The sequence below is a fragment of the Vespa velutina genome, chromosome 11 (genome assembly GCF_912470025.1).
Source record: "Vespa velutina chromosome 11, iVesVel2.1, whole genome shotgun sequence".
Taxonomy (NCBI): Eukaryota; Metazoa; Arthropoda; class Insecta; order Hymenoptera; family Vespidae; genus Vespa; species Vespa velutina.
Genome location: NC_062198.1, coordinates 5845712 through 5873571, shown reverse-complemented (window position 1 = coordinate 5873571; position 27860 = coordinate 5845712). Strand labels below are relative to the sequence as shown.

Sequence of the window (27860 nt, the reverse complement as noted above, 5' to 3'; positions counted from 1 at the left end):
CTTTTTCTTATTATATTGTAATATTGTATATTATTATTACAGTGGTAATAGTAGTAGTAGTAATAATAATAATACTCATGTTTTGATTTTTGTAAAAATAATATATAATATATACATGCAAAAAGAATAAATTAATTATGTTCATTTACATTGAAGAAATAAAAAAAAAAAAAAATGAACAGAATTCATTAAACGATCTCGGATTCACGATTCCTAAATTACATATTTAGGCGCTCGTTATTCTATAAAAAGTTTCTTAAAAGATATTTGTGTTTCTAATGTTTAAAATATAAAGGCAATTACACATTTTTCTATAATTTAACAATATCTCAGAAACTAAGATACATTGGTATGAATAGCTGAACATATATATACTGTTCAGTAATCAATAGGGAAAATTAACACAGTGATTTATATATTATGTATATAAAATTTTGAAGTGTGCGTTTAATCTTAAGATACTAATTGGTAATTAGTATCTTAAAGAGTGATTTTATTAAATAATTAATCTTTAATACATGTTACATGATGTAAAAAATATAGCATATCTTTTTTTTTTCTTTTTTTTTAAGACTATATAGAAACTTTATATACAATAGTTGATATTTACAGATACTACTGGTTTTCCTTTTTTTTTTTGTTTTTTTTATAAAAATTAATATTATTATGGACGGAATTAATGATACATGATGTACAGTCTAAGAAATGCAACAAACTTTATCTAAATACTCTCTAGAATTCATGATTTATAAATATAGTCTCTTATGATCTCTTAAGATTCAAATGTATAACTATGAAAGTGTTTAAAACACATTATACATATAAATTTGGATATATAACATTGTATATAAAATCATAAAAAAGCGTAATATTAACATGTATACAATTATTAGTCTTTCTAATATTTCTTAGATGATATATATATATAATATATATTTAGGCATATTGCAATTTACTATATTAGATATAGCGAATGCACTTGTGCCTGGACGGATTTTTATTTGTATTTATGCAATGCATGCTTTCTGAACACATGCCCTAATGCTAAAAATATTTAATTTAATCTCTGCTATAAATAAAATAGCATAAATCATATAAGAATGCATTAAATAGTAGTGTGCGTTTTTTGTTCTTCATTCAATATTCGTTCTACTTTCTTTTTATATCTACGCCCTTCAATTAAAAAGAGTATACCAGAGGCAATTGCTGTGAAGCTACCAACAACTGCTAAAGCGAATGACCAACTGACATCATTGTGTTCCCAATTGGGCAACCAATCACGTCCATCACCCCTGGCACCAAATATTATAACAGAAATAATGCCGCATAATCCAGCTAAATTTAAAGATCCTCCAGTTGCCCATAAAAGCAATTGAAATTTTTCATGATGTCGAGAACAGCAAGTATACGTTATAGTTAAAAATCCAGCGATTAATAATAATGTCATACACAGAGTAAAGAAAAATTGTGTTGCGACGAAGAAGTCGGGTAAAAGAATATCGTGAATGATATAATATTCTTCTTCAAAAACCCACCAGCAACCATAGAATCTAGTATCATAGAGATGATGTGGATCTTCAAAACCTTGGAAGCAAACCTGCCATAAGCCTAAGAGAAAGAAAATAATCATTTAATATTTACCATCGTAATCATTGGAGTCTCTGACTCATTATGGATGACATATTCTTTTAAATTCAAATAAAAATATTTAATTAAGAATATTAATTAACGAGAATATAAAAATACATTTGGAACAATTAAATGATAAAGATTATTTACCAATTTTTCTAAATGTTGGATTCTCTAATTTACCATCCGTTTCAAGCCAATTGGGTGTGGTGAATGCAATAACCACAAATATAAAAGCAATTAACGTCAAGATAACTGCCGTCTTTCCATTTCGTGACTTTCCCATTGTATTTAACTTTCAATTACGTATAAACAATCGTTATTTAAATTATCGTGATTATTTATTGTCACGATCGTATTTAATTTCACTCACGTTTGTTCTATCTTCGAATTTCTCGTTAATATAAACTTTAAACGCACTACACACTAAATGCATATATTGCCTATACATTTTAAAGATGGATGCCTCTATAAATGATATCTTTAATGCATAGGTGGCACCACTCTGCGGAATAAATTCGTAACAATGAATAGCAAGTAACAAAAATTTAAAATTCTCGTTCCAACGTATAATTATTTGTAAAAATTGTATATACTTATATAATTTAAATGTTAACTTTTATTATTAATGTTATTTTGTTTCAATTTGGTACTAATCAATGGATCTAAATTATTTGAAATAAGATCACAGTGGCAAAATATAATATCTTATATCGCCAAATAAAAATGAATGATTCTAGCGACAAGTAAATTCTTTTTTACTTGATAATAAATTACTTAATATATTGAAGGATATAAAAAAAGTGGCGATTATAATCACTAAAGGGCCAGAAGATATTTAGGTAAATATTAAACATCTTTTAAGTAAAACTTATCTTTTAATTATTTTAACAATAATATTTTATATATTTCGTTTAATTGTAAAGCTGAGGGAACAGATTTATTTTATAATAAAAAGTGTGTTCTGATTAAGAAAGGTATTTAAGAAATTGATTGAGTTGGTTACAAATGTAATATAAATTTTTTTCTTTAAAGCGATATTTTAAACATCTTATAATTGCAAAAAGCTTTCATTCCCATGATCATAGCTTTCCTATTTAATCAAAAGATTATCACGATATTCTGTATAAGTTTATTATTCAAGAGCGATGTTGACTAGCTAATACTAATAATATGCACGTATATCAATGTCGTGCTTATGTCAAATATATTTATACATATATTTTTCAAAATTCACATTTTCACTTTAGTTTAGACACATTAAGAAAACTATCTATTCTTAGAAGCTAAAACTATATTTCACATTCGTCACTCTCCTCTTATTTGTTAATAGAAGTAAACATCGGAAAATGCATGTGCTTATTATTATTACAAATACAATTGATTATGCATGTATACAGATCATTAAGAAGTTTCCATATTATACAATATATAAAATACAAAGTGTGTAGAATGGTCCTTCAAGTTTTTTCTTCTAAAGAATAGATTTGATGTATGTATATTGTATACAAATAGAAAATGTTTGAAACTTTTGTATGTTACATTTTATTACTAGATATGATTTATTGTTATATTATTCTTCAATTATGCATAATAATATGTGATTGTCATTGACATGAGAATTTGAGAGATATCGAATAACGAATGTCTTACAATGTTCCTTGATATGCTTATACTATTCAAATTATACTATTCATATTATTTTGTGCGTGTACTCATGGGTATTTTAATCTCTTAAAATAGACTTGGTCTCTAACTCGATGCTTTTTATGATAAAGCTTCTTTGGAAACTTCTTAAAATCTTACAATGAAAACTAAGAAAAGGGAGAGAGAAAGAGAGGGAGAGAGAGAGGGAGAGAGGAAAGAAGGGAGGGAGAAAGGGAGAGAGGAAAGAAGGGGGGAAGAAAGGGAGAGAGGGAAGAAGGGAGAGAGGGAGGGAGGAAGAGAGAGAGAGAGAAGAGGAAAGAGAGAAGAGAAGAGAAGAGAAGAGAAGAGAAGAATGAGGATGAGGAATCTTTCTCCGAAAGGGGTAGGACTGGATTTTAATGCATATCACAGTTGCAAATCTCTGCTTGAACTACATTGGTACGATGGTAATATAAAGGGTGGAAATTAATAAATATCGATATAGAGTTTGTGTCCTCGCGTTTGGTCAACGAAACTCTCGAATGAAATCATCACACGATTCATCCTTATCGTTTATTACGATTTTTCATAGTAAAACGTCTCCAAAAGTTGCCGCTCTTTTTCGGAGGCATCGCTGTTGGAGTGTCATAGCTATAGCTACATTCATCATCGGTATCTTGGGCACTAGGTGTTTCTCTTGTTGGCGAACCACCGTGTCCAGAATCCCTATCACCGTCTGTACCATTTTTTTCTAAACCTGGAAGAAAAAATAATTAGTTAAATATATATATGTATATATATATATATATATATATATATACAATAAATCATTTTTGTAAATCTATATCAAACTTTAAATATTCAATATTATTTTAATGACTTTTGATTTATAATTACAGTTGGATGGAAATAGGGATGATGTCTTACCGCCACCTGCTCTAAGCATATCAAGAAACGTGCTCTCGGCATTGCCACGCGTGCGTCCCTGTTTTTGAGATGGCGTACCGAAACTGAGACTCTGAATATTGATTTCAGCTTTGAGTTGTTCCGGTGGTATGTCATCAACGCGGAACTCATTAGGATCTTCAACGAAGGCTTGTTGAAGGTCACGCATTATCTTCTTACGTATCGTCTTCTTCATTGAAAGATGTCTTTCCAAATGTTTGACATCGCTCTCGGTAAGGGTCTTACTGTTGTCCCGTCTTCTTGTCTTCTTCTTCTTACTATTCTTCGGACTTTCTTCTTCACCAGAAGTTGAACCTATGGAAACCGCGCTGTCATGTCCAGCAGCTTTTTCTTCGGCTTGCATACGTGCATTTTCCCATTTGTTACCAAAACCGAAAATGTCACGTAAATGAGGTATATTTCGATCGGCTGTCTGCTGCCTTGCCATTCTTATTTATTAGATTAGATACGTTCTGAAATGAGATAAAAATAATATTTATAAAAAGCCCGTTATATATCTTGAATGATAAGTTAAATTTATATAAATAAATATTTTAACAAGCTGCTAAAAAGGAGCTGCTAAAAGACAAACATATATATTAATTATAGACAAATATTTTCCAGTCATGTTATTACCCATGGACCAAATTTCATCGATCATTCAATCGAATCCGCGAACCTGTCTAATACCATCGATATCTTTTTGTCTCTGTCAAACATGATTCTGAAGTAGACACGATTTGAAAACACAAATGATTATCCATTATATCATAAGTGAGTCTTTTATTATGTTTAAAAAAAAGATTGTATATTGAAATCGAAGTATTCTTTATATTTTAATAATAATAAAATCATTATAGAAAAGTACGCATATAAAGGGATATAGAAAATATTTTTCAGGTATTTACCTACATATAACGACTAAAGCCACTATCCAAGAAATATCCATGCCTGTCTACTACGTTCTCACCACTACCTCCTATATCCTATACACTAACAATTCCGCAAACCAGCTGACCGAACAAACGCGCACGTATCGTTAGATAACCGCAAAAAGAAGGGGCTACGTGAAAGGACTCCTGCTCGGCTGATCTCCTGGAAGCACCGTTCGTTTATCCGCTTGCCGTCGTTTCGCCGTACGGAGGCGAACTCGTTGCCAGGCAGCGCTGAACGGGCTCTCGAGTTCTTTCCAGGTTTATCCAGGTAGAGACCAACGACAAGAGAGTGTCTCAACATATCCTATCTTCCCCTACCTTCTTTTTTTCTTTTCTAGTTTCATCCTCCAAGTACCAAGTTCGTTATGGTATAATCAAGACATTCGACGATGACAACGACGACGACGACGACGACGACGAAGACGATGATGATGATAATGATGATGATGATGATGATGATGATGATGATGATGATGATGATGATGATGATGATGATGATGATGATAATGATGATGATGATGATAATGAGAAAACAATGACGATTTCTAGCGTAAAGTCAAAGAAGTTGTTGTTTTCTGTTTTTCAACTTCGAAACCGGTACGGTCAAGCGACATATGGGATGATGAACCGCTTTTTATCACGTTTCATGCATTTACGAAAAGGCTATCTAGCTTTATTTTCAATGATCATTTTGTCTTGTTAATTATGTGAACATACTACAAGTATATTATATAATGTCTTCTTCTCTTTTTGTTAATATATAAGAAAAACTTGTTGAACTTCGTCATATTTGCAGAATCGTCGATTAAAAAAATAATTCTTGATGGATTTACTTTACTAAAAGAAACGATTTGAATCTATTTTTTTTTCTTTTTTTCTTCTTCTTTTTTTTTCTTTTTTGGACTAGCATGTAGGCCTTCGTTTTTTTATCATTTCTATTATTCGTGAAAGGTTGGAAACAAATTCGATGGGTTGATATTATCGTCATTTGCGAAGGTGCTTTACTACCTCCGAGGTTAAACCTTTCACAATTGTTGAAGAGTGACTCTCGACTTGGTTACACAAAGCCAGAATATATATATATGTATATATATTATATGTATATACATCATGTAACTTGTAACATGCACGTTCTCTCAGAATTTATCCATATTTTTTTCCTTATGAAAAAGAAGAAAAAAAAAAGTTATCCGGTATGACTGGTTCCATCGAACGAGTATTACTCTGTACCTATACGAATATACGTAATTCTGATAACATCGCAAGTGGCTATTAAAAATGTTATATTGAAGAAAGTAGTCCAATATGGATGAAAGTTTAATATTAATGAATTTTCTCTTAACTAAATAAATAAAACAAATTTTTATTTAATGAAAATCATTTATCAATAAATAATTTAGCTATATATATATATATATATATATATATATATATATATTTGCTTGGATTAAAGAATAAGAATAAGTTATAGTAATATATACATGTGTGTAAATATGTGTGTCTAACGATATAAAAAAAAATAAATTGATAAAAAACTGATTAAATCTGTATTCTCTTGTAAAGAATTACAAGAGAAAATACTTACTGGCTTAGTGTACCAATATATCGGACAATAATTTTATTGATCTATTATCATATTGATATCATCTTCCAAACTATCGATAAGTATAATTATTAAAATTTTAAAGATGTGCGTGACAAATAAAAAGTCACGATCAGTAAATACTTACGATGAATTATAGCTTCTCTTGTGAAAAAGAAGAACGCGTGTTTCGAGTAAAACTTCGGACTTCTTATTTTTTTTTTCCCTTTTTCTTTTTTATGTACGTATAGTCCCACGGGAAACGGAATTTCATTTATCACCGAATGCACCGTGAATGAAGAAACATTTCTTTATGTTCTTCTTTTATTTATTCATTTGTTTATATATATATATATATGTGTGTTTGTTTATTTTTCTGTTCTAATAACACATGAGAAACTTGTAAATAAATTCTTGCATTTCCATTTATAGTTTGCACGAGTTTCGTACGTGATCGTCCTCGTTCAGAAGATACGCTTCGTCTTTTACCGTTCAAGGTCAGCGAATTGACGGAAACCAAGCGAAAAAAAGAAGGAAAAGAAGGAAGTAATGGAAAGAAAAAGGACGTAGATGTAGGGGAACGAACGAACGAACGAACGAACGAACGAGATCCGAACACTTTGGACGTCGTCGCGCGACTGAACAACCATTCGCGACTTTCACTTGAAGGTACTGTGAGGAGAACGTCGTCGTCGTTGTTATCGTCAGCGTCGACGTAGTCGTCGTCGGCGTCGTCGGCGTCGTCGTCGAGAAGCGTATAAACCTTCCCTCCTTCTCTCTCAAACTTCTCTTTCACCTTACCACAATTTGGTTATCGACGCCCACGCTCTCCGTAGACTGAATCACGATCGAGTTCTCTCGTTGCACGAGTAAATCCTTCACCGAGTTTACTGCTGTTGAGAAGTTACTCGAATTACTTGCTTGCTCTTCCGAGTTTTATTTTAAAATTAAGAAATGTTAATAAACGTTAATTAGAAGTTAACGTTCAAATTATTCAGGTAGATTCAATAGTTTTATCCGGGAATTTAATGAAGGATGAAATCTTTTTTTCTCCTCCTCACAATTTTATCAACTTAATAGGATATTAACGAGTTAGCTTTCAACTGGATTCAATAATCCATCTATCTTATCCACGATCTATCTAACACAATTCAAAATACACAATTTATAATTAAAAAGTCTTGATGCCAATCAAATTTATTCAACATATTTATCCGAAAAAATGTTGAGAAATGAAATTTTCTCTTTTCTATGTTTTTTTTTTTTATTTATTTTTTTGTTCTGTTTTTTCTTGTAGTTTTTATTAACTTGATATGATTAATTATGGATGAATTGAATCAAGAAGATTGTTGCTTTGAAGAAACATCCGTCTTATTCTTTTCACGAGTTAAATCAAGATAAGAAACATTTGAAAGTTAAACGAAATGAAACGGAAGCGGTTCGTGAATCCTTACGTAAACTTTTTCCTTTTTTTTTCTTTCTTCATCATTTTCTAATACTAAATTCAAGTTAATATATTAAGAAATCTTTGTACATATATATATATATATATATATATATATCTACATATACACATATATACACACATGTATATATATATACTATCTATACATATACATATATATAAATGTTCTAATGCAGATCGAGGAGAAGTGAAACAAAGAAGAAAGAGAAGCCTCTCTCCTTCGTGTTCATCGTGATAGTCCAGTAATCGACGCGTAATCGAAGCAGGTTTTAACCAGGCGTCTACCTCTCCTGGCATAATCTGACTTTCCATCGTTATACAGTTACTCGAGGGTGAAAGGTGAACCCTCGACTCCCTTCTATCTTGTCGAAAGTAGTCGTGAATTCATGAAGTGAACCGATGAAGAAAAGATCGTCTCTTTTTCCTTCCTGTTTCGTGTATCAAGCAGGAGTCAATTTTTTTTTTGTTTTCCTTTCTTCTTCTTCTTTTTTATTTTCCTTTTCTTTTTTTTTTTTCTTTTTTTTTTTTTTTTTGAAAGAACAATCAAAATGTATTAAATACTATTGAACAGTCATGAACCTTTTTGAAGAATCTTGACCAATAAATTTATTCTTGCGCCTTAATAAATGATACTCTTTCGTGTAAGCTCATAGAATAATAAAGGACTTCACAATGTGTCCCTGAGACGTAGAAAACCAAAATCTAACTCTTCTCTTAATCTATCTCTTACTATTCGATCAACGTATAACACTCATTTACCTTACCTTTTCTCTTTTTTTTTTGTTTTCAGGTATATGTGTATATACGTGATGAAAGTGACATCATATTCTCTTCACGAACCAGTTCTCATTGACTCTTAATACCGGTTTTCTTCGATGAAACCTTCACAGCATTCTACACTCCTGATGGCGTTGTTCATCGGGTAAGGTCGTAACCTTAAGAGCTCGTACATTTTACGTGCGAATAATTGCGAGTACGTATAATTATATATATATATCTGTACACGCATATATGTGTGTGTGTGTGTGTGTATTCCAGTTAACCCTTTACACGATAAAATTATAATTTGTATTAATATTAATTATTTTTTTTTTAAAGAAATTGGACAGTATAAGTAAGGAAATAGCATTATTCAAATAGAGTGTAACGAATTAATAGAAAATCGATGAAACGACACTGGTTTTTCTTTCTTATCGAATCGCTTTCTCCATTAAAATCTTTCTTTATTCGTTATGAACGACGAAGAAACAACATTGCCGTACGTATGGAAACAATGCCCTCTTCGTTTTGTTTTCAGTTTGTAAGGCGGCTCTTGTATACGCTAGACCGAGCAGAAACCTCAAGCTGCATTACATAAGAGAAAAGTGTAACCGGCCTTCCTCCTCCTCCTCCTCCATCAACTCTACCTCCACCCTCACCTCCTCCTTCTTTTTCTCTTCTTCTCTTCTTTTTCTTACTCTTCTTCTACCTGGGGAACGTGTTCGCTATCGCGGATCCTCGTATCGTGGGCGTCCAGACGAATTTAACGCGGGTCGAACACTTTCACAAAAGCAACACGTTGAAATATCTACTAAGAAGTTGAATATTATAAGGGTTTAATCATATTACGATAATATTATAGGTCGTTAAACTTAAATAGAGAATAAGATTTAGAAAGTTATTACAAATTGAATTGCGGTAGAGAGACTTTATAAGAAAATATTGTCATTTTCTTTTGCTTAATTGATTATTTTCTTTTTTTCCTTTTTTGAGAAAGGGTTTTCTTTCTTTTCTTGTAACAAAGTTTCATGTTTAATAGTACGAGACTTATGTGAGAATATATATGTATATATATTATTATTATTATTACTATTATTATTATTATTATTATTATTGTTATTATTATTATTATTATTATTATTGTTATTATTATTATTATTATTATTATTATTATTATTATTATTATCATTATTATTATTATTATTATTAATAGAAGAAGAAGAAAAACATCGTCTCGCATTTATATATCTTAATACTTTCAACTTCGACGATAAATTTACATTTTTCTCTTATAAATAATGCATATTTTAATTGCACGTGCGCGTGTGCGCGCGAATGGTATTTCGTCTGCTCTCATCTTTTCTTTAAAAAATTTCTTCCTCAGTAACATGATATAAATTTGATTCCCAATTAATTGCAAATACAGAGCTCTTTCACATTGGAAGAGATTCTCCTTTCTTGATCTCGTTTCTTTTTTCAATCTATTAAAGTTGAGATTCATTCTCAAAAGTGGTTTATGATGACACTCTCTCTTTCTCTCTCTCTCTCTCTAATCCCAATTGTGTGTGCGACTTTCGTACCTATTAATTTTCTTTCTTAAGATAAAATCAAATCCTTCAAAATAAACGTATTGCTCGTTTCTATCTTCGAACGTGTGAAAGTAAAATACGGTAGTAGAAGACTTGAAGCACAATGATGTTCTTTGCTCTATTCTTTTTTATTTTATATTCCGACGATCAATTTTATAGCGATCAAATAAGCATAATATACTTTGATTCACTCTCCTTTTTTCTTTCTTTTTTTCTTTTAGGAAGTACACGAAGATATCCGATGATCTTAGGAGCGAGTACTTTCACATGAAATGGAGTGAGTCGTTTGTGGTCGAGAGACTTGAATCTTAAAGCAAAAGGTATAACCTTAGGAAAACGAAGATGCGGTTGTACCAAAGAAGAAGAAGAAGAAGAAGAAGAAAAAGAAGAAGAAGAAGTAGAAGTTGTCTTTGTGATATATAATTTAATGCTCGACAACCGAACGGTAATATTCCTGACTACAGACGAAAACACCTATACACATACAACATTTATTTATTTTTTAAATTTGCATACTTTCCTCATTAATTATTCTGGACGTTCGAAGGAACAAGATAGGTGACTAATTCCAATTCGTTTTATGACGAGATACAACGTAGAAGACTACTTCGAGGATTCATTTCGTATCTCACGATTTATTTTTTCTTCTTCTTTTTCTTATTTTGATCATAAGCGTTAAAATAAATATATTAAATTTAATATAACAATACTCTATTTGGTTTATTAATAGATCTAGGAAGAAATATTTTTCTGCTTGAACGCACTTGAGAGTCTATGATTTTCTCGTTAACCGACTGTCACAGTTGTTCCAGTTGAACGATTTGACGTTCCCAGTGTGATTTATTATTTGAAACTCGTCGATATTAAATTCACTGTTTGCCGCGTACCTTGTTCTAGAATATTTCAATGTAGATAATGTTTGAAAAACACATATAACATGACACTTTTATAATAACGAAATAGAATTTAACAACGATTAAACATTATCTATGAACTCGTTGGAAAGAAAATAAAAGAATAGATCTATCTGATCGATAGACATTATTTAAAAGTAAAGTTACTTAAAACTCGTTTCTTTTTATTTCTCTTCCGTTCTCTTTCTCTCTTGTGCGCGCGCGTGCGATTCGAATCAAATGTATACGACCGATGAATATATATATATACATATATATATATATTGTGTGTGAGTGTATATATATATATATATATATATATATATATATATATATTATATATGCATAGACATTTTTTTCTTTTGCACAGACATTGGATACTACATACTGGATGTTGTGCGAAACCGTTATGCAACCTGCAGTACGTAAACTGGTGGTCTTTGCTCGACTGGATTCCAGTTGGTCTGTCCTCTTATATTGTCCTACGTATAAGCAAGTACATTTGAGACAACAGGATGAAGAAGTACAATGTATTAGATCTTCCCTATAAGGAGATGATATAAAATAAATCTTCTAATTTTTATTTTTCTATTGAAAATATCACGTTGAAAGTGAATTATCTTTAAGATCGGCCGGAAGTACATAATATTTCTTTATTGCTAAATGTTGAAGATTTTTATCGGATTACCGACTTCTCTACAAACGGAAACGCATCGAAACGTACCCATCGAAACCAACGAGGGAATACATACAGATTTGTTTGATTATTTAGAAGGCAGTCAGTGGAACAAAGAGAAACTGCCGGTCACATCGGGATCTTGGGTAACTCGGTTGGATTTCGTAATAAACACATACAAACAAATACATTATAGCGAATACGGTTCCATGATTATGCGAAGTGTATCACTTATATGTGTGTGTGTATATATATATATATATATATATATATATATATATATACATATATACAGGGTGTCCCTTTGATATGAAGGTATTGATTCGTATAGTTAAATCTTCGATATTCAAAATCATTTCTTTTTTTTTTCTTTTCTTGAAAAAAAAAAGTTTGATAAAGAAAAAATTGTATATATTTATTTATTTTTTATCGTTTTACATCTAATTATATTGCGACTAGTTTGCAATAGTAATTAAAATGCACCCTATGTGTTAAGAAATCGAGTCGTTGAGAGATTAGAAATATTGCGTGGGCGACGTAAACGGGTTATATTCAGGATCGAATGTTACATGGTGAAAATCATTCCTTTCGCGTGTTGACTCTCGAACAAGAGCTGCCGTACTTTATGTTCTCATTCTATTTCTCTCAATAATTCAATTCAAATGATTTTGTAAGTATTTTTTTCTTTCTCTCTTCTTCTCTAAATCTCTTTCACATTTGCAGGTGCAGGTATTGAAGATACCAATGTATCTGAGAGAGAAAGAGAGAGAGAGAGAGAGAGAAAGAAGTCGATGCACTTATATTTTCATTTTGCTTATCCTTACATGTTTTTTTTTCCTTTTCTATTGGAAGTAGAGTTCGACTCCCGTTATTTTTTGATGACGTTTGCAGGTACTCGCAGGAAAAGAAAGGAAAAGAGTTCTTTACATTGATTTTATGAGAGAGATTCGATCTCGCTCGTTCGAAGTAGTAATAATAAGTAAGGTGAAGAGTCGTCGTCGTCGTCGACCAAGGTGATCCAGTGCGAAAGCGAGAGGCCTTTCTGAGGGACTCCCAGAGAAAGAAAGGAAAGATTGACGGAAGGAAGACAACAGAGTCTGAAGAAGAAGAAGAAGAACAAGAACAAGAAGAATAAGAAATACTTATGAAACCTTCGAAGACAATGAACGAATAATAAAAGTTAAAAGGGATGACAGGAACCTGCATTATCGACGATCATCAAATATACAAAAGCAATAATATCTCTCTTATTGTTAGTGAATGGAAATAAGGAATGGTCGAACAAAGTAACGATGACCAGTTCTAATAATAACATTTCAAACGAACAAAGTCACGACGATCACTGTATCTCAAATGAAATTTTATCTATGTCACACAATGTTCCCTGATTCTTGTCATTGATGATTAAAAAGTCATTTCTTCTTCTTTGACATAATAAATACTCTTTATCTTCTCGGGCTCTCAGTAAAATCAAAAGCTTCGGTCAATGATCTTATAAACAATGGCCGTATTCTAATCTTATCTAGTAATAAAAACTTGTCATAATCGTGTATAGTAATAATACAACGAACAGTAATTGGATTTAAAGATTATTATCGTGACTACTGAAATCTCAGTGAATCCCTCGGTGAGGGAGAGAATTTGTGTGGTGCCTTTCTGTGATCTGTCACGCTCTGTTCACTTTTCACGCATATACATACAAACACACACACACACACACACACACACACACACACACACACATACATATGCACACGTAGTTTTCTCTTTCTTTTTCTATGTTATTCATGGGTACACGTGAGTGCAACAAAGAAACAGACAGTAAATATGACAAAGGAAGAAGGGAAACGAAAGAGAGAAAGGGAAAGAGAAAGAGAAGGAGAAAGAGAGACAAGCTAAAGAGGGATCATGGTGGTCGATGACGCCGGCAACGTCAGAAGATGTCGGCATCGTTGTTGTTGGTTGGTGGCTCGTGGGAGCGCCGTTTTAACCGCCTATTTCTCCCGCCACGTTATAACACCGCATGAAGCCGTCTCGCCGTCTCGCGTACAGTGCGGTCAGCATATATACATACAATTCATATACATACACATATATATATATATATATATATATATATATAAATGTATGTATATATATATATATATATATTTATGTATGTATATATATATAAATGTAGAGTAGTAACAAAAATTTATTAACATCACCCGTACTTCCTTAATAATTCTGTATACAAAATAAGAATAATATTTAACAATGTTATTTTTTTTAATTGATTGCAAAATAAAATTAATATAATTTAATAGAAACAATATTATCATTTGTAAGGGTATATATATTCGTCAGAGAAATATTGGAATGCTGAAGGAATTGTAGTTAATGAAAAGTAAAATCTTTTTCGTACGTCAATACTGTGAATGAAAAGCCATTGTACTTTCTATACAATGATATTGTCTTCGTTGAGTTCAGTGAACAGTGGAAACAGATTGGACTAGGTAAATGGACTTGGCAAACATTATTTTAAACCTGTCTCGTTCGAGAAAATTCTTTATTTTATTTTATGATTCTCAATATGTTTCTCTTTCATTTGTTATTTACAGATAGGTATATCCTTTGTTAGATTTGAGAAATAATATGTTTATATGTTAAATGTGTACATAACGTGCAATGAACTTTCAACCTTCATGATCCTGAAACCATGAGACCATTTTTCTCTTTCATCGAGTAAAACGTATTTTTAGTCGCCTGTTCTACGACGCCATACAAAAGGAGGAAAGAGTGCAAAGTAACTTTATTTTGAAAAACGAAACGACCAGTGCTCGAGGCATGGTCGAAAGCAACATGGACTATTTCTATCCTCCTGTTGCTGTCTCTCTCTCTCTCTCTCTCTTTCTCTCTTTCTCTTTTATCTTTCATTTGATATGCAAAAATATATTATATCATGATATAGCTTGCCTTCTCTTCTTTCAGAAAATACTCATCCTCTTGGAAAGAATTTATTTAAATTTTATTAACACTTCATTTCAGAGCATATCGATTAGATTTCAACGTGGAAAGAACATCAATCGAAGTAGTAACATAATCAACGGCTATCCGAAGCAACCCCTCGAACAGACAGAAGATGACTCATCTCCCTGATCGTTCCAAAGTAATTTTCGATTCACTTATAAGCGATCTCAGAGAAGCCATAAAAAAAAGATATGAAGAAAAAGATGCGCGGCTTGTAAAAACAAATGGGTTCTATGTTTCATTAATAATGTATTTATTGATCTATAAAGTATCGATGTAAGTGCTACCACACTATTTCCTCTCTCTTTCTCTCTCTCTCTCTCTCTCTCTCTCTCTCTCTCTCTCTCTCTCTCTCTCTCTCTCTCTCTCTCTCTCTTTTATCTTTCTTTGATTATTATACTACATACTCTAACGCAAGTCTTCCCAAACTTTTATGTGACTAGATCTACTTTCGAATCATTATTTCTTGTGACTCGCTCGAAATTATAATTCCCGTTAAGAAAGTTGATTTTGATAAACAATTTTAAATTGATTGAATCTAAATCTGCGAATTGAGAAAAATTCAGACGATTCAAGAATATTTTTATAGTTTAATATTTAAACGATTCATTAACGGATTACGATCTATACTGTAGAAATCTTCGATCTAACATAACTTCGAAGAAAAAGAAAGAATGAATATGAAGAAATAAATGATAAAAATATGTATATATATATATATTTTTTTTTCTGTTTACAGATAGTAGAGTATGTAAAAAAAAGAAAAAGCAAAAAAAAAGAAAAAGATTTCAAGGATACTTCTATAGAAATGTTTTTCTTAGCGAATTACGAACAAACATAAAATGAAATACGTATCGTCCAACTCATCGATTGCAACATAAAAAAGATAGAAGATATCTGTCATCGATTAGATAAAGAAATGTAATTTTTTCTTAATTAGCAAAACACAAGATAAATGAATCTGAAGAAGAAGGCAGGTCAATCGTATGGAATTCTATTAACATTTTTTTTAATTTGATCTATTACAAATATCCTGGATCATAAATATCGAAGTTCAACTAATTGCTCGTTCCAATCGAGATTTTTTTAATAACACTTTGCTGATTTTCTACGTTTATATAAGTACAAGATACATGTGTATTAATTAAGTTAGAATGTAAAATATTTACATAGTGGTATAAAGTGATATCTATATCCTATGAAGACTAAAGCCAAAGTCAAAAAGGTTCTCTAAATGACCCGTTAATATAGTAAATAAAAATTACAGGTGATATAATTAATTAATATTACAGGGGCACATACGATGCGTGTGACTGATCGATCGATTCAATATAGACACTTGCGTTGCACTCGGTTGACCTCTCTAACTACTGCCCTGACCTTTCTCTAAAGGCTGTATTATGATATTATTTTTAGCAAAAAGAGTTCAATGAGGATATAAAAAAAAAAAAAGGAAGAAAGAAAAAAAAACGGAGTATGTGTGAACGCATCAAATAACAATATTATTACAAGTAAAAGAAAAAAAAATTATGTAGAAAAGTTCTATCGCAATATCTAATATCTCTCTCATAATCTCTCATTCGTAAACAAAATTATAGATATAAAAAAGGAAAAAAAAAAAGAAGAAAGAAATCTCTTCCATTTTATACAATAATAAGGAAGATGACCTGCGGATAATATATCTTATAAAGATTTTTCAAAGAAGCGGATATTATAAAATCTTATTTCAAAGATCGAAGCTATTTCCTCGTTTTGATGAGACCTCGAAGAAACTAAAAAAAAAAATTGTCTTGCATAGGTGAAACGTCATTCACGTACAACCTCGATTCATTTCCTTCGAAGGATAAAATGTTGTGTCAGGATTTTGAAATGTATCCAACAACGGAATCGCTCCTATTTCATTGCAACATGCGATTTCTAACATATATCATTTATATTGCATATAAGCATTTTATAAAAGCAAAACAGGAAGACAATTAAGCAGCTATGCATTTATATAATGTGCCAATGTTTTATCAAAATTATCTTCAACAAAATTACTTTTTCTTTCTCAAGATTTTAATCTTTTTTGTTGCGTCGCGTTACAATTCGAATTCACGTGGAAATTCAAACAAATATATATATATATATATATAAAATTTCGTTTAGCATTAAAAATGCTACACAAGTGACTCTAGTTGACGATAAAAATTTGACAATATAAACAGTTAATCAATACGAAAACTTACCGAAAAAAACTGTTGAGATGGATCCTGAAAGCCCGGGCGCCTTTTCCTCTTTGTTTATACTTTTTCTTTTCTTCTATAAGTTGCCTTAGAAAATTTTTAAAGTTACTACGATAATATTTAATACGAATAAAAATGTGATAACACCATCATAATTAATATTTAAGATTAAATAATTAATTGACAATGCATTAACAAATTTTTGCATATATTTCAGACGAGAAAAAACTAATAGAGAAGCATATCAAGATAATAATAGCAATGTATCGTATCAGGAAGTTAGCTGAAACCTTTCGACACGGAGAAGGTTCGTAGAACACTACAGGAGAAGGAGAGAACTGAGCGTGACTATGGCACATCAATGGAAGTAAGCCGGCGATCACCCCCACGCATCGGACCATTGCGCATCCGTTATACGCACGTGCATATCGGCTTGGTCCGATGAATTCTAGCAAAGGTAGACTCTCTCATTGATCGAAGTTCATCAAAATGAGCATGAATTTTTACATCTAGTCATATAAAGTTGTTATACGTGATGATATACTGTATACTACGGTATCGAACTTTATACTAAAATTTTCTTCTTTTTTTTTTTTATACTCAATAATACTTTATTATCTGTTTAGTAAAACACAATGATTATAATATATAGATAAAAAAAAAAATATATATATATATAGACTCCATAAGGAGATAAAAAAAATTAGTTCGCTCGGTAAGAAAACGTAAATCGTATTTATAAATTCATTCGATCTTTTTCTTGAGCTAAATAATTATTTTGTAAATAATCATTATCTCGCTTCGACTTTTGTTTTTTGTAATTGACGTATTACCTAGAATATCAAAATTATTTATCATGGCGATATTGAGATTAATTGGAAAATTGATCGATTATCTCACCGTCTTTGCATCTTCGAGACTCATGGGAACGTATTTCTCGTTAATTATCTGTACTAAGTTACTACGAACTTGATAGAAAATGTATTGATCTTTGAGCCATTGTCTTATCGTAGCAAGTTTTTCATCAAATCCGATGTAAGGATCTTCTTTCGTTAATTCAAAATTTCTATCTATAAATTAAAAAAAAAAAAAGAAAGAAAATGAAATAAAATGAAACATGAACATGTAACATAAGGTTTATAGTTCTTGAAGAAACATTTTACCAGGACGTATATAGTTGATAATGTTTGGAAAATCGAGAGGTTTGAACAAAACTGGATCTAATTTCTTAGAAGAAGAATTATCGTACAACCGAAGTTCACCGACAAGTTTCGATATTTGTTTTTGAAGACGATACATTTGTTTGATATCGAATCTAGAGAATTTCTTTTCGTTAAAATCTGTTGTCTTATCGATTCTTGAGGATCTATGTGATTTTGTCCTTTTCTTTTTCCGTTTAGTCTGTTATAATTTATAAAAATAATAACATATTAAATGTTAATCATGATCGATAATGAATCAATATGGAGACATATTGTAACAAGGTGGAAAATTATTTTTATAATTTTATCATACCGCAAATCGTAGATTATTATTCGTCCGATGAAAACGATCATTATTAGAAGATATTATAATGTTAGAATCTTTATCTTTATCGGATAATTTCTTTCCTTTATCGTCGGTATTTCGTTGCTCGTTATTTTCAAAAAGAATTGTTTTGTCATCTAAAGAATTGTTTATTTTTTTAATATCATTCTTCAACGTCAATTTTGGCGATCGACGATTACTCTTCGATGTTACTAAAGATTCTGTCTTATCACTCTTAGAAGAATCTTCGTTATTATCCTTCGTTGTTGATGGACGACGTTTATATTTTTTTTTATAACTTCGCGAAGATATCTCTGTCTGTTTCGACGATCTTAATAATTGAACAGGTGTAATGTCGCTTACGTCCCCTTCGATACTTTCAATTGTTTTAACATAATTCGATAATTCTTTGTTAAGACCTATTTCACATTCACTAGTGTTTTCTATTAATTTCGGTGGTACCAACTCAACAATCTGTTTTTCACTTGTAAATATAAAAATAAATATTGAAAAGAATATCTAAAATATTATTTTGTAAACATTTGAAAAAAAAAAGTTTATATCATTCACGTACCCTGAATTATCTGCTTCCTGTTGTTCAAGTATAAAATCCTTTTTAGATATAATATCAACTTTCTTCACGCCAAATCTCATGTTCTCATCTATAGTTTTCTCTTCCTCATCCTCCGAATTAAACGACTTATTCGTGGATAACGGATCATCGTTTGTTTTCATCGTTGATAATATCGTACTCGATGCTTCTTCGAAAGTATCATTGACATAGCTTAATGCTTGCTCAACAGGCAACGACTCAAATTCTTCTATTTCTGATAAAATTTTCGAAGTACTATATTCCCTATCAACTTGTAAAACTTCGACGATAATCTCTTTATCTTCGTTATCCATTTTAATTTCCTTTTCCGACATTTCTTCTTTATTTTCGTCAATTTCAATACTTTCATTTTTATCAATATTAGAAACTACTTTTTCATTAGATCTCGTTGAGATATTCTCATTGGTTTCGATCAATGATGATGACGTATTATTAGAAAATTCTTCATCTATGTTTTTCGCCGATTTTGTTTCTACGTCAATCACAATAATCGAAGAAACTTTATCATTTGTTGTAGAACGTGAAATATATTCTTCTTCTACCTCTTCCACTTCTATTTGTGTTTTTGGCATTCTCACGTCGAGTTTAGATTTTAAAGGAATTTTAAGATTATTCAATTTCTTTTTTTCTCTTATAGAATGTTCCATCGATGGACTTGTTAATGCACTTTCCGTACTCGAGTTCATTATGTACATTTCCTCTTTTCTCATTTTATATTTTTTATCGATTTCCTTCAAACGCATCAGCGCTGCAGTTGCTTTAGAATGCAACATTTTTCTACTTCACTTAGAGATTTAATGCGTGAATGAAATTAAGAAATTAAAATTTTTTATTTGAGGGGTTACTCGATTGAAATAACACTGACGCCATAATGCTTTTGCAAGTACGTAACTATGGTAACGTTATGCTTTAACATGACAACATTTTAATCGCATACATTTAAAAAAAAAAAAAAAAAAGAAAAGAAAAGAAGAAATGTTTAACAATATTTAAGTGCATATGTGTATTTTATCGTGATTTATTTTTCAATTAATAATTGATGTATGATTTAAAATGACGATATTTATTTATCAACACTTGCAATAATATTTTAATTATTTTATTTATTAATCTCACTTTTTTATTTTTAAGCAATCACAGTCTACCAACCAGAAGTAAACGTTTAATTAAAATTCGTATTTTACTATATATAAATTTCAATGTTAAAATCTAAGTTTGAATTAAATTCGAAATAAGATGGTTGCCATCGAAAGAACCAATCAACACTTTCTTTATGATACGAACCTTTACGTACTTCCTGTTTATATTTAAATACTATATTCGTTCTGTACAATTAAAAATAGAAAAAAAAATCAATTAATTAATTAATTATTCGATCGTAAAAAAATAAATGATCTTGTGATTAATCGATCATTTATAAATTTAAAATAATTAAAAATAAATGAAATTTGAAATTCACTCTGTTATATCGACAAAAGATAAAAGACGAAGAATGGCAGCACTATAGTTCGTTTGTTGGTAGATTACGGTGGGGGTATTACGATCGCTCGAGCGTGGTCGGAGCCAATTGGTTGAGACATTCCCGCCAATCAGCACTCTCCATCTGTCTATCCCAACGGATGCTAAACTTACCAACCACATCCGTCGTAGAGACATTATCGGGTAGATCATTGTGAAGTAAACGTCTTCGTCGAACGGACTCTCGTCGTTCCGGCGTCTAAAAATGCGACACTTTTGCTCTTTTCTTTTCGTCCTGACGATTTCCTTCGTCACAGCGGAAATCTACTTCGAGGAAAAGTTCACCGATGGTGAGTTTAACGTACAATCAGTTGTCGAAAAAAAAAAGAAAGAATGAAAAAAGAAAAAGAAAAGAAGAACGACGCCTCCTATCTCTCTATATTCTCGTTACTCATTTCCATTTCACACAAACGATCTTCTTTCTTAAGTGGACCTTGGGAAAAATTTAACACCCACCATTTGCATCGTTTCTTAATAAGAACCACACCCTTCTAACTTTTCCTATTTGACTTACGATTTTTATGCTTTAAATAACCGGCCTTATGTCGACTACTCCAGTCTATCACTTTCTTTCTCTCTCTCTCTCTATATATGTATATATGTATATATATATGTATATATGGATGAGAATTTAAAAAAAAATCTTTCACCTAATAGGCGCGAGAGAATCGTTCGAACTTTCCCCTTTACAATTTGTTCATTTAACTCGTCATACGTATATACTTATACATAATTAATGATCTAACTGATCTACGATTGATAAGGTATTTTAATATTCTATATGATCCGTGCATACGTGTCTCTATTGACCATATAAATCATTAAGATGAATATCACTTTTGTAGAAAATTGCCTCGTGGCAGACAATCACATATTATATATTCACATTTATTTGGAATCATTAAATCGATTTCGTATATTTCAGAACGGGTTAGATTAAAGATATTTTTTTTAATGTTTTATACATAAATAATTTCTAATGTATTCAAAAAAGAAAAAAAAAGAAAAAATAAAACAAAAATGTGTAAACATATTATCAAATCTAAATAACAATATGCATTTCTAATAATGTTTTAATTGTAAACTCTTATCGAAATTCTTACAATTATATGTGTGTTATTATTTTGTTAATTAAAAAAAAAAAAAAAAAAAAAAAAAAAAAAAAAAATAGAAAGTATATTTAGAAATCATGTCAATGTTAGAAAGTACATTTCTATTTTTGAAGAATTCCAATTATTTTTTTCAATGATGTTTTATTATATCATGTTATTAATTTCGCATGTGACAGATTCGTGGGAAAAGAATTGGGTATATTCTGAACATCCAGGAAAAGAGTTTGGAAAATTTGTCTTAAGTCATGGCAAATTTTGGAATGATCCAGAAAATGATAAAGGTATATTTCACAAATATTATTTCATTGCATTCTTTTAATATCACATATTTAATACTTTTTTTTTATTAAAATTGTAAACATAAATAAATACAAATATTATTTTTTTTTATAGGTATCCAAACTTCGCAAGATGCTAGGTTTTATGCTTTGAGCAGGAAATTTACACCATTTAGTAATAAAGATGAAGACCTTGTTATTCAATTTACTGTTAAACATGAACAGAATATTGATTGTGGAGGAGGATACGTCAAAGTATTTGATTGTAAATTGGATCAAAAAAATATGCATGGAGAAACACCGTACGAGATTATGTTTGGTAAGAATTCATTAATAATCACAAAAGCCGAGCCTAAGAGTCACTGGTCAAATCATATGTGAGTGGCAAGTGCTGTAGGAACTCGGAAAGTAATAGTCTTACTTATGCACTGGTATATCACAATGGTATCCCAGTTACCAAAAAAAGATACAGTTTTGCTTTTACTATAGTATTATATATATATTTATATATACATAGATTTATTCTCTTATTCTTTATAATCGTCTAAACCACATTTTTATAGGACCTGATATCTGTGGACCGGGTACCAAGAAAGTTCATGTTATCTTCAGTTACAAAGGCAAAAATTTGTTAATTAACAAAGATATCCGATGCAAAGATGATGTTTACACACACTTGTACACTTTAATTGTTAAACCCAATAATTCTTACAAGGTAATTATAATTTCAAAGTTATTTGTAATTTTTATATAAAAGAAATAACGAGCCTAGAGTCACAAATCCTTGATAGATATAATAAAGGATGGGTGCTATAGGATCTCGAAAAGAAAAGATTATCTTGCTTAATTATTATACATAAGTTTTTAATTGCTTATTGTATTTAAATAGCAAAGGTCAACATTCATTATTAATTATATAAAATATTATTTTACACAGATCTTTTGGATTTTATAAAATAATTCATATTTTATGTATTACATTTTATATTAGGTTTTAATCGATAATGAAGAAGTAGAATCTGGAGAATTAGAAGCCGATTGGGATTTCTTGCCGCCAAAGAAAATCAAGGATCCATCACAAAGTAAACCTGAAGATTGGGATGATAAACCCACTATTCCTGATCCTTCTGACACTAAGCCTGAAGATTGGGACAAACCTGAACATATTCCTGATCCGGAGGCTACTAAGCCAAAAGATTGGGATGATGAAATGGATGGAGAATGGGAAGCTCCTATGATCGACAATCCTGAATATAAGGGCGAATGGAAACCAAAACAAATTGATAATCCAAACTACAAAGGACCTTGGGTTCATCCCGAAATCGATAATCCAGAATATATTCCTGATCCTGAGTTATACTCAAGAAAAGAAATATGTAGTATTGGATTTGATCTCTGGCAAGTTAAATCTGGTACGATCTTCGATAATGTTTTAATCACGAATGATCCAGAAGCAGCTCGTAGATTCGGTGAAGAAGTTTGGAAACCTACTATTGTAAGTAACATGCTATTTATATTATTTCATTTAAAAAGAAAATAAAATTATGATGACTCTGTAATAGATCTGATTTAAATGAAAGACAAATAACTGGAATTCCTCGTTACTGATTATATTATGCATCATTAATTAACTAAATTTTTATTTCTTATATTTTTAATTAACAAATGTTTATCTGTATATTACAGGAAGGTGAAAAGAAAATGAAGGAAGCACTGGATGAAGAAGAAAGGAAACAGAGAGAAAAGGAAACTAAAGAATCTGAGGATAGTAAGGATGATGATGAAGACGAAGATGCTGATGAAGAAGATAATACCGTTCCAGATGTAGAGGTATGTGATATAAAATAATACTATTAAAATATTTGCCGTTTTTATACGAGCTCTTCTTTTCTTTTATTTATTTTTTTTTCTTTTTTTTTTTTTTTTTTTTTTTTTTTTTTTCTTTTTTAATGTAATTATGAATATATTACATGATGAGAAAAACTATTTTCTGATTACCTGAAAGATAAAATAGTGGAATTCCTCGTTACTGAAAAAATACTTTTATTACATCAATTATCATTGTTTCTATTATTTAAATTAATAATTAAATTTACTTCTCTTGCTTTTTCAGGAACACGATGAATTGTAAATATTTGTGTTGGTTGACACAAGCATAGACTGTATTCCAGGAGCTGTGTGGCTGCGACATGCACTAACTCTCACGGGCACAAAATTATTCTTAAAAAGAAATTTGCATAATACAACACAAATTGGGTGCTCTGCGATAATTTATACTTCATTCTTAATCAGATGAAACTTCCCATTACATCTTAGAATATCAAAGGATGATGATTTTTGTGGACGTTAAAATCAGAAAGTCTTTGGTCTCTATAAAATCGTGAAGTATTACGTATCTTGTGCAAATAGTCAGTGCTGTGTTGCCTAAGGTACACTGTACTTAAAAACAGTGAAATAGAAATTCGTATATTTGTCTTGTGTCCTTCAACGACACAGCTCCATAAAAGACGCTAAGTTGTTCCGTTTTTGTTTGTCAAGTGTTTTTATATACATTAAAAGTAATTGAGACGTAATTTAACGATGCTATATTATATATATATATACATACATACATATATATATATATATATATATTATTTCATTTACGTACAGTGTACGCATAATAAAACTCGCTCCGATTAAAAAGTAAGAGTGTTGGGTGTGTGCAACATGACTGAATGATATTTGGTATGATTATGTATCAAAGGCAACAACCAATAACCATGTAATAAAAAAACAAATAAATAAGACTTTTCTAGATGTGATTTGACTATTTATTCTTAAAAATTGTTTGTTATATAGTATCATGAAAATTTTATGTCATAAATTACAATAAATATACTTATATATTATCACGTTTTCATTTTATTTTTTATCGACTATTATTCGACATTACAAATAATATCGTTTAAACTAGAGTTTAAATGGAACAATATTTTCGGATAATAATTGTGTGTATATATATACCTTATTTCAGAATTATAGCATTCAATTAAATTACAGTAAATACCGATCATGATGTTATAGGTATTGTATATAATGTCTCATGTGCTCCAAGTTGTTGTGTTAACCAATCAAGACCTTGTGTAGCTCCACCAATGTTTGTAATTACAGACGATCCTTGAATATGCCAAGCTCTTCCACAACAAAGTTTTTGTAAGCATAAAATATCTGTCAATTCTTCTACGCTTACACATTCTGGTAAATCCTAAGAATAAAATATTAGCAAATAAAAATAATAAAGAAAACTATTCATTATGGTGTACATTTTATTTATAAAAAAATATGTTTAAATTTTCTACCTGTTTGTTAGCATATATTAGAAACAAAGCATCTTTCAGTTCTTTTTCGTTTACAATTTTAGATAATTCATTTTGAGCTTCTTCAAAACGAGATCGATCGCTTGCATCGACCACAAAAATAACAGCTTGTGTTTTATGATAATAATGTTTCCATAAAGGTCTGAATTTATTTTGTCCGCCTACATCCCAAAGTGTAAATACAAGATTTTCATATTCCAGGCTCTCTACATTAAATCCAATAGTTGAAATTGGAGGTCCTGAAAGAGTAATGCCTCTCATCGCAGAAAGTATACTAGTTTTTCCTGCACCATCCAAACCTAAGATTACTGCCCTCATATCAATTTTCGTACCTATATGTACTCGATTGTCCTGTTAAGAAAATTAAAATAAATGATATATTATCCTAAAAGTAATATATAGAAATCTATGAAAAATGATATCATGTAATCATTTACAAGTATATATTTTACAAACCCTGCTAAATATAATAGGTATAGAAGATTCAGGTTTAAGAAAATCAGGTCCTAATTGAGCATAATGTTGCTGTTGTTTTTCTAATGTATCTAAGACTTCTTTAACTTTTTCTGCGCTACTCAGTAATTTCCAATCTTCAGAATCTAAAATACTTTCGCACTGAATACAAACACCAGCCACCTGTGATCTTGTTATTGTCAAATCTTTTTGTTGTTGTCTCAAAGCACATAATCTACTACGAGTCTCTGTATCTATACACGTTAATGCTGCCTTCTCTTGTTCTGCCAATAGTGCTCTTAGTTCTTCAAAATGTTGACGTACCCTTTGTCTTGCATCTTCAATTGCCCAACCTTCTAATTCTTGTATAACAGTTTCTAATAAAGAGGGCATTAAGGAACAAGATATTTTCTATTGGTTTAAATTAAATAAAGAGAGTAAAAGTGTATGAGATACCTATTTTTTGTGCTGTATCTCTCATACTTTCCATGAACTGTGTCATCTTCTGTAGAGCTGCTATTACTGATTTCCTGATATTTTCAGCTTCCACTTCTACCAATGCTGGCTACAATTGAAAGTATAAATAGAAAATTGTTAAAGAAAAATCTATATAATGTAAAAGGATTTTACCTTATGTGTGCTATGTCTGCCATAATCTTTGCACAAATAACACATCAAAGAATTGTAACAACCTTGTTGAGTACAGGTAAATTTGGCTACATGTGTTGTATGTACTGGACATTTAGGTTTTTCACGTGGCTTTTCTGACAAAGGTACACGTCTATGTTTACCGAGTGTCCTTGATGAATGAGTAGTAGTATCACAATTTTCGCATAAATGAGTAGTACATACTGTACAATAGAGTACAGCCACATGACTTTCGTCTTCATCGCATGGTTGATTGGATTGAAGCCTTTCTCTTTCCAATATAAAAGCTTTGTCATTGTTAGATTGTTCCAACTTTTCGAGAAGTTCAATCAATGCAAAATTTTTCTTTAGACTAAAAATACCAGTCTTATTTATTTCAGTTGGTTGTCTATCGAATGGACAGAGAAGAAATTGTTGATTTAACATGCAAGGCCTTAATCGTAATAAACACGAATGACATACTGTATGACCACAATGTAACAATCGTGGTACCTTTATACCATCCACAGTAAAAACTTCTTCACAAACACGACATTCTAAAACCTAATAACAAACATTATTTTATAGGTGAACAATCAATTGAAAGACGTTTATATAATATTTTCTTACATTCGATTTTGTAGTGTTTTTAAATGAACGTTCGAAATAATCACCCAATTTATTTACGTCTTCGGTCATAGTTAAATATTATTATAGCATATATTTTACACTATTTTTTGAACACGTTGTTTACTTTAATACTTATTATATATACTATTTTTTTTTCTTTTTTTTTTTTTTTTTTTTTTTTTTTAATACATGAAAGAAATATATTAAAATTTTGATGTTACGTTGACGGAATATTAAAATTCTTATACGGTATTTAAGTATTGTAGAATAAAATATAACATTATTTATTCTTCTTATATATTAGCTTTCGTTATATAAATCCGATATATGTATCACATTCAGAATTGTAATTTTTCTTCTTTTTTTTATAATACAAGAGAGAGCGAGAGACATCTATACTTCAATACGAG

The 27860-nt window shown here is 30.5% G+C and overlaps 5 protein-coding genes and 2 long non-coding RNA genes across 18 annotated transcripts; 3 read left to right on the top strand and 4 right to left on the bottom strand.

Annotated features, from left to right (window-relative positions):
* Positions 1-56: 56 nt before the first annotated feature.
* LOC124952993 lies at positions 57-2061 on the bottom strand. The gene is made up of 2 exons (XM_047503756.1): positions 1780-2061; positions 57-1608 (listed from the first exon to the last, which is right to left on the bottom strand). The coding sequence occupies exons 1-2, from the start codon at positions 1913-1915 to the stop codon at positions 1106-1108; spliced, it is 639 nt and encodes a 212-aa protein (XP_047359712.1). The 5' UTR covers positions 1916-2061; the 3' UTR covers positions 57-1105.
* LOC124952994 lies at positions 1761-5903 on the top strand. Its single transcript, XR_007102077.1, has 4 exons — positions 1761-2471; positions 4155-4974; positions 5101-5403; positions 5474-5903. It is a non-coding gene; the product is annotated as an uncharacterized LOC124952994 (long non-coding RNA).
* LOC124952992 lies at positions 2820-7610 on the bottom strand. Of its 2 annotated transcripts, none has more exons than XM_047503754.1 (3): positions 6866-7610; positions 4183-4673; positions 2820-4012 (listed from the first exon to the last, which is right to left on the bottom strand). In XM_047503754.1, exons 2-3 carry the CDS (start codon positions 4646-4648, stop codon positions 3822-3824), a joined length of 657 nt encoding a protein of 218 aa, XP_047359710.1. In that variant the 5' UTR covers positions 4649-4673; positions 6866-7610; the 3' UTR covers positions 2820-3821. The 2 variants fall into 2 exon arrangements, with proteins under 2 accessions (XP_047359710.1, XP_047359711.1); XM_047503755.1 differs by lacking the exon at positions 6866-7610 and adding an exon at positions 5109-6415.
* LOC124952996 lies at positions 7162-11543 on the top strand. Its single transcript, XR_007102079.1, has 3 exons — positions 7162-7386; positions 8359-9155; positions 10752-11543. It is a non-coding gene; the product is annotated as an uncharacterized LOC124952996 (long non-coding RNA).
* Positions 8909-20355, bottom strand: LOC124952985 (myosin-2 heavy chain-like). 11 transcript variants are annotated; one of them, XM_047503734.1, is made up of 7 exons: positions 19435-20355; positions 18849-19344; positions 18497-18734; positions 18234-18403; positions 17337-18166; positions 12924-13196; positions 10121-10837 (listed from the first exon to the last, which is right to left on the bottom strand). In XM_047503734.1, exons 1-5 carry the CDS (start codon positions 20244-20246, stop codon positions 18125-18127), a joined length of 1758 nt encoding a protein of 585 aa, XP_047359690.1. In that variant the 5' UTR covers positions 20247-20355; the 3' UTR covers positions 10121-10837; positions 12924-13196; positions 17337-18124. The 11 variants fall into 11 exon arrangements, with proteins under 11 accessions (XP_047359686.1, XP_047359694.1, XP_047359690.1 ...); XM_047503733.1 differs by lacking the exon at positions 10121-10837 and adding an exon at positions 10845-11423; XM_047503736.1 differs by lacking the exon at positions 10121-10837 and having other exon boundaries at positions 12358-13196; positions 17337-17420; positions 17624-18166.
* Positions 20356-21113: 758 nt separating this feature from the next.
* Positions 21114-25180, top strand: LOC124952989 (calreticulin). Its single transcript, XM_047503749.1, has 7 exons — positions 21114-21281; positions 22280-22384; positions 22497-22700; positions 22945-23096; positions 23373-23876; positions 24068-24211; positions 24495-25180. Exons 1-7 carry the CDS (start codon positions 21197-21199, stop codon positions 24510-24512), a joined length of 1212 nt encoding a protein of 403 aa, XP_047359705.1. The 5' UTR covers positions 21114-21196; the 3' UTR covers positions 24513-25180.
* Positions 25181-25267: 87 nt separating this feature from the next.
* Positions 25268-27853, bottom strand: LOC124952987 (E3 ubiquitin-protein ligase TRIM23-like). Its single transcript, XM_047503745.1, has 6 exons — positions 27451-27853; positions 26824-27384; positions 26650-26758; positions 26197-26570; positions 25723-26091; positions 25268-25628 (listed from the first exon to the last, which is right to left on the bottom strand). The coding sequence occupies exons 1-6, from the start codon at positions 27517-27519 to the stop codon at positions 25434-25436; spliced, it is 1677 nt and encodes a 558-aa protein (XP_047359701.1). The 5' UTR covers positions 27520-27853; the 3' UTR covers positions 25268-25433.
* Between the last annotated feature and the right edge of the window lie 7 nt (positions 27854-27860).